This window comes from Heloderma suspectum, chromosome 2 (assembly GCF_057233095.1).
Source record: "Heloderma suspectum isolate Gila_16-S chromosome 2, 16-S_ref, whole genome shotgun sequence".
Classification (NCBI taxonomy): Eukaryota; Metazoa; Chordata; class Lepidosauria; order Squamata; family Helodermatidae; genus Heloderma; species Heloderma suspectum.
Window position 1 is genome coordinate 176017908 of NC_139459.1, and position 14602 is coordinate 176032509.

At 45.3% G+C, this 14602-nt stretch overlaps 3 protein-coding genes across 8 annotated transcripts in view; 2 read left to right on the forward strand and 1 right to left on the reverse strand.

Moving 5' to 3' along the window:
• Positions 1–3405, forward strand: part of RBM10 (RNA binding motif protein 10) — a 29358-nt gene extending 25953 nt beyond the window's left edge. For all 6 annotated transcript variants that reach the window (XM_084836286.1, XM_084836288.1, XM_084836287.1 and 3 more), the window contains 5 exons: positions 341–526; positions 2106–2180; positions 2272–2378; positions 2586–2715; positions 3154–3405. In XM_084836286.1, coding sequence (XP_084692412.1) covers positions 341–526; positions 2106–2180; positions 2272–2378; positions 2586–2715; positions 3154–3279 — 624 coding nt within the window. In that variant the 3' untranslated portion in view covers positions 3280–3405. The remainder of the gene's footprint in view (positions 1–340; positions 527–2105; positions 2181–2271; positions 2379–2585; positions 2716–3153) is intronic.
• LOC146353374 (synaptonemal complex central element protein 1-like) overlaps positions 1–14602 on the forward strand; it is a 615017-nt gene that overhangs the window by 449182 nt on the left and 151233 nt on the right. The gene's annotated exons all lie outside the window — the stretch shown is intronic.
• LOC146353389 (uncharacterized) lies at positions 2588–10391 on the reverse strand. Its single transcript, XM_084836291.1, has 8 exons — positions 10304–10391; positions 8609–8862; positions 8326–8389; positions 6637–6764; positions 5378–5496; positions 4881–5016; positions 3945–4041; positions 2588–3770 (listed from the first exon to the last, which is right to left on the reverse strand). The coding sequence occupies exons 1-8, from the start codon at positions 10371–10373 to the stop codon at positions 3724–3726; spliced, it is 915 nt and encodes a 304-aa protein (XP_084692417.1). The 5' UTR covers positions 10374–10391; the 3' UTR covers positions 2588–3723.

Genomic DNA, 14602 nt, shown 5'->3' on the forward strand with positions numbered 1-14602 from the left:
TCAGGCAGGATTCTTTCCTCGCCCTAGCTGGGGAAGCTGGGGATCGAACCTGGGACCTTCTGCATGCCACACATGTGCTCTGTCACACTGATCTATGGCCTCTCCCTATGGATGATGGGAAATCTTGAACACAAGTGCTACCTCAGACAATCCAGAGCTGTCTAGTCCACCTGCTTTCTTAGCACACTGTGATCTGGATTGCCTCAATTGAGAGGTGGGTGGGCGTGGGAAGGAGGCACAAATGGCCTTGAAGCACTAGGTTATGCTAAAGTATCTGCTAGTTCCTTCTGGATCTGATTCCAACTTCGAGATTCTGGTTTGTGACTTTCCCAACTCGCAGAGTCCACCCCGAGGGTTAGTGGCTGCTTACAGTGGCGAGAGTGACAGTGAGGAGGAGCAGGAGAAGGCTGCTGATCGGGAAGAGAAATTGACTGATTGGCACAAGCTGGCTTGCCTGCTTTGTCGTAGACAGTTTCCCAGCAAGGAGGCACTTATTCGTCACCAACAGCTGTCAGGATTGCACAAGGTATGCAGCTGATGCCTCAGTTGCTTTCAATACCATACTATTGTTCCAGACTGCTTGACAGATATGGGACATGGGGGCCCTGTTTGTGATGGTTGTAGTTCTTCCTCAATGGCAGGTCTTGGACAATGGTGCTGCGGGATTTCTGCTTGACACCTTAGCCATTGGGTTATAATGTCCTGCAAGAGCTTGTCTAATCTTCAGCATTTGCATGAAACTGGTGAAATTATCCAGAGAATAGGAGTACAGTGCCATCAGTATGTTGATGAAACCCAGCTGTCCTTTCCATGTCTTGGGGGGGCTATGAAGAGAATTGTTGTCTGAAGTCAGTGAGGGACTAGATCTGACAAACAAATTGAAATGTAATCCAGATAAAACAGAAATGCTCTTGACCAGTAAGATGGTGGATCCAGGAATAGGGGTAAGACGATCTGGATGGGTTGCACTCCCCTTGAAGGATCAAGTGCGAAAGCTTGGATGTGTCCCTGCACATAGCTTTGCTACAGGATTCTCAAATGGCAGCTGCGGCTAGGGGTACTTTTTCACAACTTAGGTTGGTGTGCCAACTGCAACAGTTGGTGTGCCAACTGGTGTGCACTCCTGGAGAAGGCAGGCTTGGCCATGGTCATGAATGCCTTGGTTACATCAAGGTGGAATGACTGAAACACGCTCTATGTAGGGGCTGCGTTTGAAAGGCATTCAGAAAGTGCAAAATGCTGCAGAAACAAACACACCTAATATGAAGAAGTAGAACAAAAAAGCCAAGTCAGTGGGTGCACAAAAATGGGTGTCAGTGCTGTTAAGTACTTCCCAATAGTGCAAAATAGTTCCAAATGTGTTTTGGCATTGTTTTCACTGCGAAATCTCCCATGCAGTGCTTACTCAAGAAAGACACACACGCATGCTACCTTCCATTCATCATTTGGCAAATGCAAATGCTGCAGTCAGGTCTGTGCTCAAAGCCAGTTTTTTTTTTGGAGCACATAACTCCGTTGTTGTATCAGTTTTACTGGTGTCTCTATTACTGGGCTCAGTTCAAAGTGCTGGTGGTCACCATCAAAGCCCCAAATGGCTGTGGTCCAGGATAATTGAAGGACCATCTCCTGCTACACGACACTGCCCATCTTCTCTTATTTGCTGGGTGAGGCTGGGGCGTGGCCCTGCAGCAGTGAGGTAGGTTGAGATGCATAGTAGGGTGTTCTCTGTAGCGATGCCCAAGCTACGGAGTTCCCTGTTCTGGGAACTGACTTGGCTCCCTCTGTAATGGTGATAAGATATTGCCTGAAAAGTTCGTTGTTCCAGCAGGCTTTTGGCCTAGGTGGTTGATGGTATTTTATCACTGAGATGTTTTTATTCGCCATGTACTTACCTATATATATAAAAAACGGATATGATTTTCTTTATTTTTTGATGTGCACTGCCTTGAGTGCTTTAGAAATAAAATAGAAAGGGAGGTTAAAAATACTCTATTTAATAAAATGCTAATATAGAAATAAATGTACATGCGGAGGACTGATGTGGGATCTTTGGAGGATGCCAACTTTGATCTTGACTTAGCCTTCATGTTCTCTTGCCTGTGCAGCAAAATTTGGAGATTCATCGGCGGGCACACTTGTCAGAGCAGGAGCTTGAGGCACTTGAGAAAAATGACATAGAGGTATGGTGGCAGGAAATGGGGTGGCCCCAGTGGTGGGAGTGTTAAATGGGCCAGCACCTCATCCCTAATACTCTCTCTCCATGACCACCAGCATATGAAATATCGAGATCGTGCAGCTGAGCGAAGGGAGAAGTATGGTGTCCCTGAGCCACCAGAACCCAAGAAGAGGAAGTATTCAGCTGTAACACCAGCCACTGTGTAAGCCCCACACTGTCTGCTGCAGGCCTCACTAGGTGAACTAAGAGAAATATCCCACTTCTTGAGTGGGCTGCTTTTTTCAACAGGGAGAGTCATCCTCATCTAATTAGAGACTCATCCTCATCCTTTGCTCTCAGCTGGCTAGAGAAGAGGGCAGAGCCATCTTAACTCTTTCCTTCTCCCCCGCCCCTCCTTTTTTGCTTACAGGGATTTCGAACAACCGACACGAGATGGACTTGGCAGTGACAACATTGGCAGCCGCATGCTACAGGCCATGGGCTGGAAAGAGGGCAGTGGGCTGGGTCGAAAGAAACAGGGTATTGTTGCCCCCATTGAGGTACCAGGATAATTTTGATTACTATGAACATGCAGAAATACCTTCATATTTTTCAAGTTGCTTTCTCATATAGTAGACTGCTTTTGCAGAAACGGGAGATACTTGAGCTGCCTTGCTGGGATGAGGGCTATTTGATGTATCACTTTGAAGGCACAGCTTTCTTGCGTCTTTCTATTGGAAAGGACATAGTCATGGTAGCTAGGAATAAAGGCAGCCAAAGCAGAGGGGCAATTTGGGATTAGATTATGGAGGAGTTGCACAAGGAAGAGGAGAGGCAGGGACATGGCTAGATCCCAGGTAACAAAATTAGATCGTTCTAGAGGAGACAGGGTGTCCTGGTGTTCAGGGCACAATGTGGTTCTGGGGGAAGGGTTTTCCTCCTATAAAAGTGTACTAGCCTGTCTGTGAAGCTAACTTTGTGTGTCTCTTCTTTCCTAGGCCCCAACACGGGTACGTGGATCTGGCTTGGGTGCACGTGGCAGCTCTTATGGGGCTGTGGCATCAGAGTCCTACCGTGAGGCATTGCACAAGACAATGCTAACTCGTTTCAATGAGTCAGACTGAGAGTGAGCTCTGTGAGGAGCACCAACCTGTACAGTATTTTGCTGCTGACTGTTTCCCTCCACCCAAATTTCATGCAATGTTCCTTTGGTTGACTTTTTTTTTAATTAAATGTTGAAATGGACAAGAGAGGATTGTACATGACTGAGGCCTGTGGGGAGAACAAATGCATCCCTGGCCTTCGTGCAATTGTGAAACACTTCTGTGAGTTCTTGCGTATAAATATGGCGTAGAAGTACACTGATTTGCTATAACATAGTAATCCCATGAGCTGCGAGTCCTGCACATAGGCCTGGTTTAAAACAGGCAGCTGTTGTTGAGTCAAACTGGACTCTTGTTGTAGTCTGTCCTCGTGGGGTCCATCTGCAATGCCAGTCTTTGCTGAGGGCTGGCCTAGCAAAAGCCCTAGAAGAGCTCTGTATCAACAAAATCGGCAGCATCCCCCTTCTAAAGTTTTCGGTGTAGCCCTTCCACCAGCTCTACATAATGAGGTTCTGAAAAGAACATAGGGAAAATAGCAGTCACTCTGTACTGTATAGTACTCATTAGTACAGTACACATACATACCCAGCCCTGCCTACCTTTCCTTTCCACCTTTCCTTCCCCCTGGCTCATGTTTGTTCCCTTTTACCATACAAAGAACATCTTTGGGGTTTGGCCTTGCCTACCTTCATCAGGTTGGATGTAACTATGCCTGATAAGGAAATCCAGTGCCACCATTGCACAGTTGGGCTTGAAATCTGAAGATCCAATGACCTCTTTCACCTGCACAAGAGGAGGAACAGTTGCAGCTCACAGCTCCTTGGGACTAGGGCGTGGCAGTTAACATGGCAGACATTTGTTACCTAGGGCTGAGATACAGGTACTCTAGCACAGAGTTAGTGACAACATAAACTGAGGCAAGAAGCACTATGTCCATGGATAGCTATCCCTACATCAAACAAAATGCTTTGCCTAGAATTCAGCACGTGCTTATGAAGAGAAAATGTACCCATCTAAAACTGAAGCTCAGTGGTCAACTAGGAGCCTATGAGAGAACCACAAACTTCATGTAACTACCACCCTGCTTGTCAGTCAGAATTCTTACAATAATTACCTTACCAAAGATAGTTTGTGGGTAAGAGCCTGCTATTATTATTTTTAGTTGCCTGCCATCTTCTGGCTGGAATAGAACTTCTAGCCCTAACCAACAATGATAGTCAAAACAAGAACAAAGAGTATCGTGGTACCTTAAATTTATTATGGCACAAGCTTCTGTAGATTACAATCCATCTTATGCCATAAGAAATTTGCTAGTGTTTAAGGTACCACAAGACTCATTTCTGCTGCAACAAACTAACATGACCACCCCCTCTGGAAACTGCAACAAGGATAGGGCTTTCTATAGCAAGCATCCTCAGCATAGATAACAGAGGAGGAAAGATGCTTGTGAAAGACTAACCTAATGTCCTACTAGTACCACTGTAGCATAAATAACTGAGAGGAGGAAAGATGCTTGTGAAAGACTAACTTAATGTCCTACTAGTACCACTGTAGCTTTCTGCACTACCTACCATCTTCTGGGATGCAAAGGGGGCTAATTCAGTAAAATTACACCTACCAACCTTATCAAGTGGCCAAAGGTAGAACTCCTGCACCTCTCCATCCCCCACCTGGGGTACAAATGCTTCAGGCAGCTCCAGGTCAAATATGAACAGGCATTCCGAATAAATGTCTCCATGTGTACCCTCATAAGTGTAGCTGTTGTGGGAGAAGTAGTTCAGTAGTACTGAAGACTTGCATGGAGGGTCAGAATGATAAAAAGCAGTAGAGATTGTTCAGGTACATTCACATTTGGGAGTAAGTTTGATCTGAATTACAGAGAGGGAGTGCCCTTTCCAGAACAGCTACAGCCGCCCTTTTCTAAGATTCTCAAAATGCAAACTTCAGGTTTCTGTGCTTGTACAATGAAGTTACAGATGCACAGAATACAAATAACATTTTTTAAAAATACATCCCCTAGCTGTTAACTTTTGTTTCCCTCTTGACTCGCATAGCTATGAACATGCAACCTCAGCTACGCCTGCTATGTTCTGCTGGATTTGGGGTAGCTTCTCATTACCTGATAGTTCCAACAGCTTTAGCTAGTGCAGTGAGGGAGGCAGGGATACAAGCTTCTTCTTGGCATTCTTTCACTAGCGTTTCTCTGACACCCAGCCCTGTTGCAATGCCACCAGCAGCCTAACAGGAACAAGAAGAGTGATGTTACTGTGCTACTATGATAACTGTTCCAAGGCTAGTATCCCACCATTAACTCTAGCCAGCCCTGGTACCTCACACCTAGGTTTTTTTAAAAACTTGCACAAATGGAGTTCTGTTTTTATTTTTGTTAAAATTTCCTTTCGCAAGAGCACAGATTCAGCTGACTGAAGGCAAATCTTGCCTTGTCAGTGTCCTTGTATGTTTCAGCTATCAACAGGAGCACCTAAGTGGAGTAAGTAACATACAAGGAAACTGATAAGGCAAGACTGCACATAGGCTAATTTGTGACAGTTGCAAAGGACGGGGGGAAAAATAGCAAAATAGAGAAGAACCCATTTGTGCAATTCAGAAGCACTGAAAAAAATGCAAATGAAGTAAATGGGTGTTGGACTCAATGGCCTTGTAGGCCCCTTCCAACCCTACTATACTATTCTATGAAATGCAGCAAAGGGGGAGGGGTGCAGGGGACACACAATATCTCCCACTTGGCAATGTAATTCACTTGCTATTAAGTGTTGAACTGACACTTGTCAGTGTCCCCTTTCAACACTTCCCTGACACTCCAGCAAGTCCAGAAAAAGGAGCTAGTAGCTCTCACCCCCTCCCATGTACACACTTCTCGCTGCTCCTTCTTGGAGTAGTTACTCCTGTTGTGCAAATTTCCCATTTACTGCCCAACCTTTAAATTTGCAGAATCCAATCAAGCTCAAACAGAGTGGAATTCCCAGTGTTGCACATGCTTTTTCTGCCCATCTAACAGACTGATCATCCCAAATTGCCTGCCTCTGCATCATAACAATAGGCAAGAGTGGGGAGAGGAAGGGCTTCCATCTATTATGCCTTTAATGGATCTGTAAGGGGGGGGAGAACTCCCCCCTTCATGAAACTAGGAAAAAACCTCATGCTAAAATTCAGTCTTCTGCACAATTAACAAAGGCTGTTTGTATTTTGAGCATTCAGCCCTATACTGAGTCTGGCATGTGCAAGCCCATTTAGCTCAATATTCTCTGGCTGTGCCCTGTATTGCACTGATAAATGAGTTCTGACTGTTGTTAGCTGGTCCCCACCCTCAAACAAGAGAGACAGGTCTTGCACCATCCTCTTGGTCTGGTCTCTTACCAAGTTATCCAATAAGCCAGGATAAGAGGGTTTGTTCAGGGCCCTACGGGCCAGCCACATATACATCTGACCATTTTTCCAAGTGTAGCCATTCAGGTGAGCACCATAGCGCTTCACACCCAATAATGCTGGACGCAAGAGAGAAATAAATAGAAATCACTTGTCAGGGTAGTTTCCAGGTGTGACCAAATGCACAGTATTACCAAAGGGTGGGCCTATTCTCTACTTTTCCTTCTTCCTGTCACTTCCCAAACCACACCTATTTTTGTACCAAAGAACCTCAAATTTTGTATGGCATGTGAAGTGTCTTAAGTCTGCATAATATACTGACAATGTGATCCAATGTGGAGATTCCATTTTGGATTTTAGTTACAACCAGCCAGAAGTCTTAAGTTGCTATCCAAGGTGCTGAAGCCTAGCCCCAAAATGGGTCCAGCATCTTGGATAGCTCTTTGAGACTTCCAGCTGGTTGTAACTAAAACTTAAAATGGACACTCTGCCCCACCAAAACAGAAGCCACCAGCCTTCCCTGGATTCTACCCCTTCCTCATTTTGAAACTCCACATGTTTGCTCGTGTAGGAAGGTTCAGGGTTCACACAACTTACTAGCCTCCCCTAGTAGAATCTGAACTGACAGTTGAGGAAGAGAGCTGGGATTTGGCTGCTGGTCAGCCCTCTATGAAAAGAAATACCAGAGGGAATTGGGGGCATGCTTCCCAATAACTGCCTGGAGGAAAGCCCTCCCTCCTATTTGCATTATCAGGCACTCAGCCCCCTAGCAGAGATGACTAAGAAGAGTTGCAAGATGGGGTGTATACTGTTCATAGCTGGTGAACAGTAGTGGCCAATGCAAGCCTGGCTGGAGATAAATAGGGTGTTCTGAAAAAGAGTGGAAAGACTAGGCTCTAGCCCATTAAAATTTTCTTGAGTTGTAACCCATCATTCCTATTAGCAGATGGCGAACCAAGGCCAACAGAGTGCCTTAGGCCTCCCAGCATACACCAGAGAGAGCAGGGATTTGAATACAGGCCTCCCACATCTGCATCCAATATTGGCTCTTAATTTTTTAGAAAAAAAAAGGGGCTCTAAATCAGGGTGAGCCTCAGCTCAAATTAAGTACAGAGTAGGTGCTTCTAGAATTTCTTGCTCTTCTTCGTGTGTTGCTGTTTTGGTTACAACATTCTTGCTCAAGGTAATTGGATTCAAATGCGAAACAACTTCCAGAGCATGTAGATCCTACTTTAGAGTCCTGTTACTTTCCTGTACAATTGGCAGGAGATAATTATGTAATTGTATTGACACCTCATTTTACATATTCCAGGGCTGAACCTTGGTATTAAAAACAGATCCTGGGGCATTGTTATTTAAATAGCACCATCAAGGCACATGATTCCTTATAGAGTATTGTAAACAAAGAAGCCAAATTTCTTTCCCTAAGGAGCCTACATCTCCCCAGTAAGGGGAAAAGCAAAGGGAGGCAAACTTTGGACTGTGATCTGGCTGGGTGGCACTGAAGCTCTTGACTGAAGCCTTATGCCTTGTCTCTGTGATCATAATTTGACAGATGTTTCTAAAAGTTAGACACAGTAAGGCCTCTCAGTTTCATCTGTGTGAATCATGTCTCTCATCTGTCTGTCTGTCTGTAAAAAGTGAGTGTTGGTTGTTTTTTTTAAAGATGTTCAGACTCACGAGTGGCAGCACGCTCCATGCTGAAGAGAGGTGTGTCAAAAAAATAGGGCATCACATTGTACAGCTGCAACAAAAACATGTTTTGGTTAATGAATAGCTCTGGTTTTCTACCCTAACCCATCTCCTTCCTCTCAGAGCTGGTATTCTAAATGAGATCATTGTATATCCCCTGGTTGCCCCCTTCCATCTCAAGAAACTTAGAAGACACACATTTATAGCAGATGTATACACCCAAATCTAGTCCTTTCTCCTTTCTTTGGTTGCTAATGCTTGGTCATCTCACCTCCTCCCTCCACTCTTTCAGGCAGGGAAAAGCTTGCTGTGCCATCAGTTCCTTGAATACTCCTTGCACAGCAGCTGTTCGTTGCTCATAGGACACCAGTTGCTTGTTAAGCTCCACGCACGCAGGTGTGTCATCTCCCTGAGACACTGAGAAAACAGCTGGATACTGATGGAGACATTTGGCTACAGCTTGTGGCACGTAGCCTACCTGTTGTCCAGCCACCAGGAATGGGAGACACAGTTCCTTGGAAGAGTCTGCAAGGAGATCAGTCCAAATCAATCCTCTACACTAGCCTAGTCCCTATGAACAGGGCCAAATGCCATCGTGCTTTCTGCTGTGAAACTCGCTCATGTATCTTCTGTTATTCCTTCCTTCCTTCCTTCCTTCCTTCCTTCCTTCTATACCGCCCAATAGCCAAAGCTCTCTGGGTGGTTCTGTTCTAGGGGGCTCCACTGCCACAAGATGGCCATTAACCTAGAAGCCTTTAAAGAAGGACTGCAGAAATTCACGGAGAAAGAAGAGTCTATCTGTTGCTTTACATCTGGGACTGTTTAGCTTAGAAAAAAGGCAAATGAGCAGAGACATGATAGGGGCGTACAAAATCTTGCCTGGTGGGGAGAAAGTGGATATGGAAACATTTCTCTCCCTCTCCCATAATACTAGAATGCAATGGGGTCATCCAATGAAGCTGGCTGGTGGGAGATTCAGGACGGTTAAAAGGACTTCTTCATACAGTGCACAGTTAAACTACGGAATTCACTTCCACAAGATGTAGTGATGGCCACCAATTTGGATAGCTTTAAAGGGGGATTGGTCAAATTCATGGAGGATAAAGCTGTCAATGGCTAGTAGTCCTGCTGGCTATGTGCTACCTCCAGGAATAGAGCCAGTATTCCTATGTACACCAGTTGCTGGGGAACAAGGGCAGGCAGGTACTGTTGCGCTCATGTCCTGCTTGTGGGTTTCCTGTGGGCAGCTGGCTGGCCACTGTGTGAATAGAATGCTGGGCTAGATGGACCCTTGTCCTGAGGGCTCTTCTTATGTTCTTATAAGTAATAGCTCTAAACATTTCTTTTGATGGGGAAAGGCATTTTGTACATTTGGAGGCAGTCACCTCTCAGTACCAGAATTGTTTCAATATTCAAGTTGGCAACACTCCTCCTCCTACTGGGTTCAGTCCATCTTACAGTGCAATCAGACACATGTTTACTTGGAACTCCCAATGAAATCAATGGGGCTTACTCCCAAGTAAGTGCATATAGGATTGCGGCCTGAAGTGCAATGATTGCACTCTTAGTCTACAGGGGTTCGTTTTTCCCCAAAGGGCAGTAGTCTCTGCAATATTCACCGGGCTTATTCCCAACAATAGTGCTTAGTCATGTCATGGTTTATATCGTATAACAATAGTGCTTAGTCATATCATGGTAACTAAAACCGAGATTCCATTCTCGGTTTTAGTTACAACCAACCAGAAGCCTTAAGAAGCTATCCAAGGCGTGAACCAAAGGGGTCCAGCACCTTTGGTCCCCAAAGGGGTCCAGCACCTTGGAGAGCTCCTTTAGACTTGTAGCTAAAACCCGGAATGGCATCTCCGCCCCCCCCCCCAACTGGAGCCACCAGCCCCCCTGGACTAATCCCTGCTTTAGGAAGCTTCCCAAGGAAGCCTCCTAGGTCCCCGGACCTCCGCAGCCGCACCTGCTCCGTGGAAAGCGTTCATTCTCCTGAGCAGCTCCCGGACCAGGTCGGACCACCCTGGAGCCGCCATGACGCCCGACAAGAAGCCCCGCCTCCCCCGACTAATCGCCTTTTACCATTCTGTTTAGCCGCCTAGACCGATAGATCTGATTGGCTCAACAAAACTGTAGCATTCTAACTAATCGCGAGTGTTGATTCTTGCTTTCCTCCTTTCCAGCCGGGTCGAGTGACCCAGTTTATACAATCTGCAGAATCGAGAGAGTTTCTCCAGCCCTCTTCATTCTGCAGGGGAGGGAAACCATATATTTAAATACTTCCTCCTCCCCAAAAAAGTTTCCACTTCCGAGGATCAATCCCTGGCATCTCCAGGTAGAAGGATCAGGTGATAGAAAAGCTCCTTCTCAGCCCGGGATCATGGAGGGTTTCCACCTGGGCAGAGAAAAGTACATCTCAATCTGCTGGTAGATCTCTGGATGATTTGCAGTAAATCGGCAAGGATTTCTGATTCCCAATGGTTTAGCAATCGCAACAACAACAGACTCCCACCCCCCTACCTTAATGTTATACTGCTGAAATGAAGAAAGCGTGGGGTAACCAGGAGTGGATTTGGGGGGGTGGAAGGAGTCGCTGAGAGCTTTTTTCACTTTTATTATTCAACACCCCCCCCCCCCCCGCCCCGCCGGGCTCAGAATTGTTCAATTTCAGGTTTATGTCCTTTGCGCCTGGATCCAGTTAATGGATCTTGGGCTTCTAGGAAAAAATGGGTGTTTCCAGATGGAGGGGTCCTATTCCGCAGTTATTCTATCATTTTTTCCTTACTGCATGGATTTCCTGCAGTAAGAAGAGAGACAGAAGACGTGATAGGAAAATACAGGACGGTTATGAGTGGAAGATGATGTCATCTCCCCCCTCCCGCCAATTCCACGAATGAAACAGGGTGATGGCCCCATAAAAGCCTCATCCGGAAGCACCCAAAGTAGATCCTGCAAGCCTGACTTGCATATTACATACAAAATATGTAGGTAAGCCATGTTGATCCATTAAGGGGGGGGGGAATCCCCAAATCTCTATTGGTTTATACCTTTTTTAAGACCAACTAAAATGTCACAAAATAGTGAGCAAGTGTTAAAATCTTGCTCACATCATATTTTAAAAAGGTAAAGGTGTCCCCAACCAGTCGTGTCCGACTCTAGGGTGCGGTGTTCATCCCCGTTTCTAAGCCGAAGAGCCAGCGCTGTCCAAAGACGCTTCCGTGGTCATGTGGCCGGCATGACTGAACACCGAGGTGCATGGAACGCTGTTACCTTTCCCGCCGAGGCAGTACCTATTTATCTACTTGCAATTTCTTGCTTTCGAACTGCTAGGTTGGCAGGAGCTGGGACTGAAGACGGGAGCTCACTCCGTCACGCGGCACTCGGGTCTCGAACTGCTGTCCTGCCGACCTTCTGGTCTGTAGTTCAGCGTCTTAACCACTAAGCACTGTTGCTAAAAAAGGTATTGCCGTGCACTGATTTTGCTCATATATCATACATTATGTAGTCAATCAGACCAAAAATGCTTGTAGGGGCCAATCAGAACACATCACACCATTTCTGTACTAGCTACATGGCTAATAATTTCTGGCTCAAATTAAAATGCTGTTTTTGGCCTTTAAAGCCAAAAAGTTTACAAATTGGGACCAGGTTACCTGATGGACCACCTGCTCTTGTATGACCCTGCCTAAGCTTTGAGATCAGCCTGTGAGGCCCTGCTCTCTGTCCTATCAATAGGAGATAATGGACTGATGGGATACCAGAGACAGGATCTTTTCAGTGGTGGCCCTGCATCTGTGGAATTTCCTCCCTCAGGAAGTAGGTATGATCCCATTGCTGGTTTTCAAAAAAGCTGTTAAGACATTTTTATTTCATTCCATATTTGGTTGATTTGCTGTGCTCTTGTTTGTTACTGCATTTAAAGGGGTGTAATGGAATTTTTATTTTTTTAGGTGTCTTGGGGATTTTTAGTGACTACTGCCTTTGTGAGCAATGCACCCTGAAAGGTAATTTAAAAATGTGTTGTTAAATAAAAAAATAAGATGTTGCTTCTTGCAATCCATGCTCTTGTTCAAACAGGAAAGGGCATCATCACAATCCAGCACTGTATTTATCCAACACAGTAATAGGGTCTCAAGCACACTGACATCAGTGGCTTTTAAAAGGATGGCAGCATGAACCGATATCCTTGAGCTCTCCAATACGATTGACTGGCAGCACATACAAGACAAAAGGGAGTACTTCACACAACCCATTAATCCATGAAATCAATTGCCACAGGATCTCTTAAATGAGACCTACTACTGTGTTTTAAAAAATGGAATAAATGCACAATGTTGGTGGTTGATCCCCAGAAATATATGTTCGAAAGACAGTATACCTTTAACAGATGCTCACACAAAACAAGGAAATGGATTACATAATTTGATCTGTGTGGTGAAGGTTCTACCTTCAGTTGGGAGGTGGATTAGGTCAGCCTTCTCCAATGTAGTGGCCTCCAGATGTTTTGGACTTCCAGCATTCCTGACCATTGGCCAAGCTAGCTGCAACTGATGGGAGTTGAAGGCTAAAACATCTGGAGGGCACCACATTGGCGAAGTCTGGATTAGATAGCATTTAATCCTCTGAGCCTGTGGATAAGAATAGCTTTGCCAGACCAGGCCAAGAACTGTCTAGTTCAGCATTTGGTTTCAGCACCAACCAGCCAGAAGCATCTGGGAAGCTCACAAGTTGTGAAAATGGCCCTCCCATGTTGTTTGCTTTAGCATCTGGTACTCAGGGGTATATGGCCCCATTAGATGGAAGCTCTATTCATAGCCCGGATAGAGCTGCCAATCCAAAAGAATCAGACTGAGTCAGACTGAATTAGGGAAACAAGTTTTTATTATTATAATTATTAATAGTACACTTTAAATATTTTTTACATTTTTCTTAATTTTTTTTAAGTGTCTGGCTTCTAAGAATTTTTATCACAATGGCCAGTAGAAAAATAACCAAACTCTTAAAAACAAAGGCGCCCCCTTGGCGCTTCCCACAAAGAGAGGGCTGGAGAGGCAGGGATGAGAGGGGTAATTGTGGAGCAGATTTGGAGTGGCTGAGAAAGTGATGCATTTCAAGGACTGTTCACAAGGAGACTCACAGTTTATTATGTACAGAGCAACTAGGTTTTGATGGCTTTGGAGCAAAATATCAGTTGGAAAAGCGAGACCCAGTCCTTGAATACCTCCCAATGGAGGACAGTAATAAATATAAATAACTGTCTCCAATGTGCTTAATATCTATTCATCCTTGTTTGCTCCAGCCAGAAGCCACTAAGCACCAGTACCTCTTCAGAACTGGGATGAAATCCAGACATTGTAGCTCTAGCCTCCATCCTTAGCAACTCTGGGCTCCTGGCTCCCTGTGGAACAACTGCTTGTTTTTTCTATCCTGGTTCCAGTGGCCCCTGTGAATCTGACTTTAAAAGGACATTTAGCTTCTGTTGCCTTATTTCAGGGGAAGCTATTGATAATTATAGCCTGTTAAACTGGGAGTGCACAACTGGTAGCCTTCCAATCCAAACACAGCCCATCAGCCATAAATAAACCATTTTTGCTGCTTTCCTGGGACTGCAAAAACAGGGGGAGTGTTAAAGGCTTGGGAAATCACAATATACAGCAAATAGGCTCTTTGGTTTGATGGGTCACGAGTTGTACAGGCCAGTGTTAAATGATGCCGCCACCCCCTTTGTTCAGACCCACACACTTTGCCCCCTCCCTGCAGATATAAAGATCATCAAAAAAGGTGGTGGGGCAAGGGGGAGATTTCTTCCTTTTATAACATTGGTGTTCAGGCTTATTTCTCAGAACATCCCACTCTCCTGGAGGTATGTCACCAGCTTATATATTACCATGAAAGTGCTTTCGAGTACCCCCTTCAGAACATGACATGGAGGCAACGAGGAGTAGGTTTGGCTACCTTCTTAAGAGCTGACTGGAGTTCCTCAATGAAAGGAAGGTGGAAGCATCATCTTCAGAATAAAGTGGCAGAGGATATCTTAGCTTAGATACCATCATTCCCTCACGACCCCCCCCCCCCAATGGTTCAATATAAGGCAGAGAGCTGGATTCTCAAAAGAATTTAGAGGATTGTCTTTCTAACCCATCTCCTTGTTTTACGCCATCCCTTGTATCGGTAGATTTCTTCATCACAACAGAAATAGAATCCAGGAGTCCTGGCCGCTCCTCAGCACCTTGATTCCCAGTGCCTTGCAGCTTTAACACATGTA

Coding starts and splice junctions, on each gene's coding strand:
- LOC146353389 (XM_084836291.1), bottom strand. CDS start 10,373: ATGGCGGCTCCAGGGTGGTCCGACCTGGTCCGGGAGCTGCTCAGGAGA. Junction 5,497..6,636: donor CTGGCTTATTGGATAACTTG/GTAAGAGACCAG, acceptor TGTTCCTGTTAG/GCTGCTGGTGGCATTGCAAC. Junction 5,017..5,377: donor AAAGCTGTTGGAACTATCAG/GTAATGAGAAGC, acceptor CTCCCACAACAG/CTACACTTATGAGGGTACAC.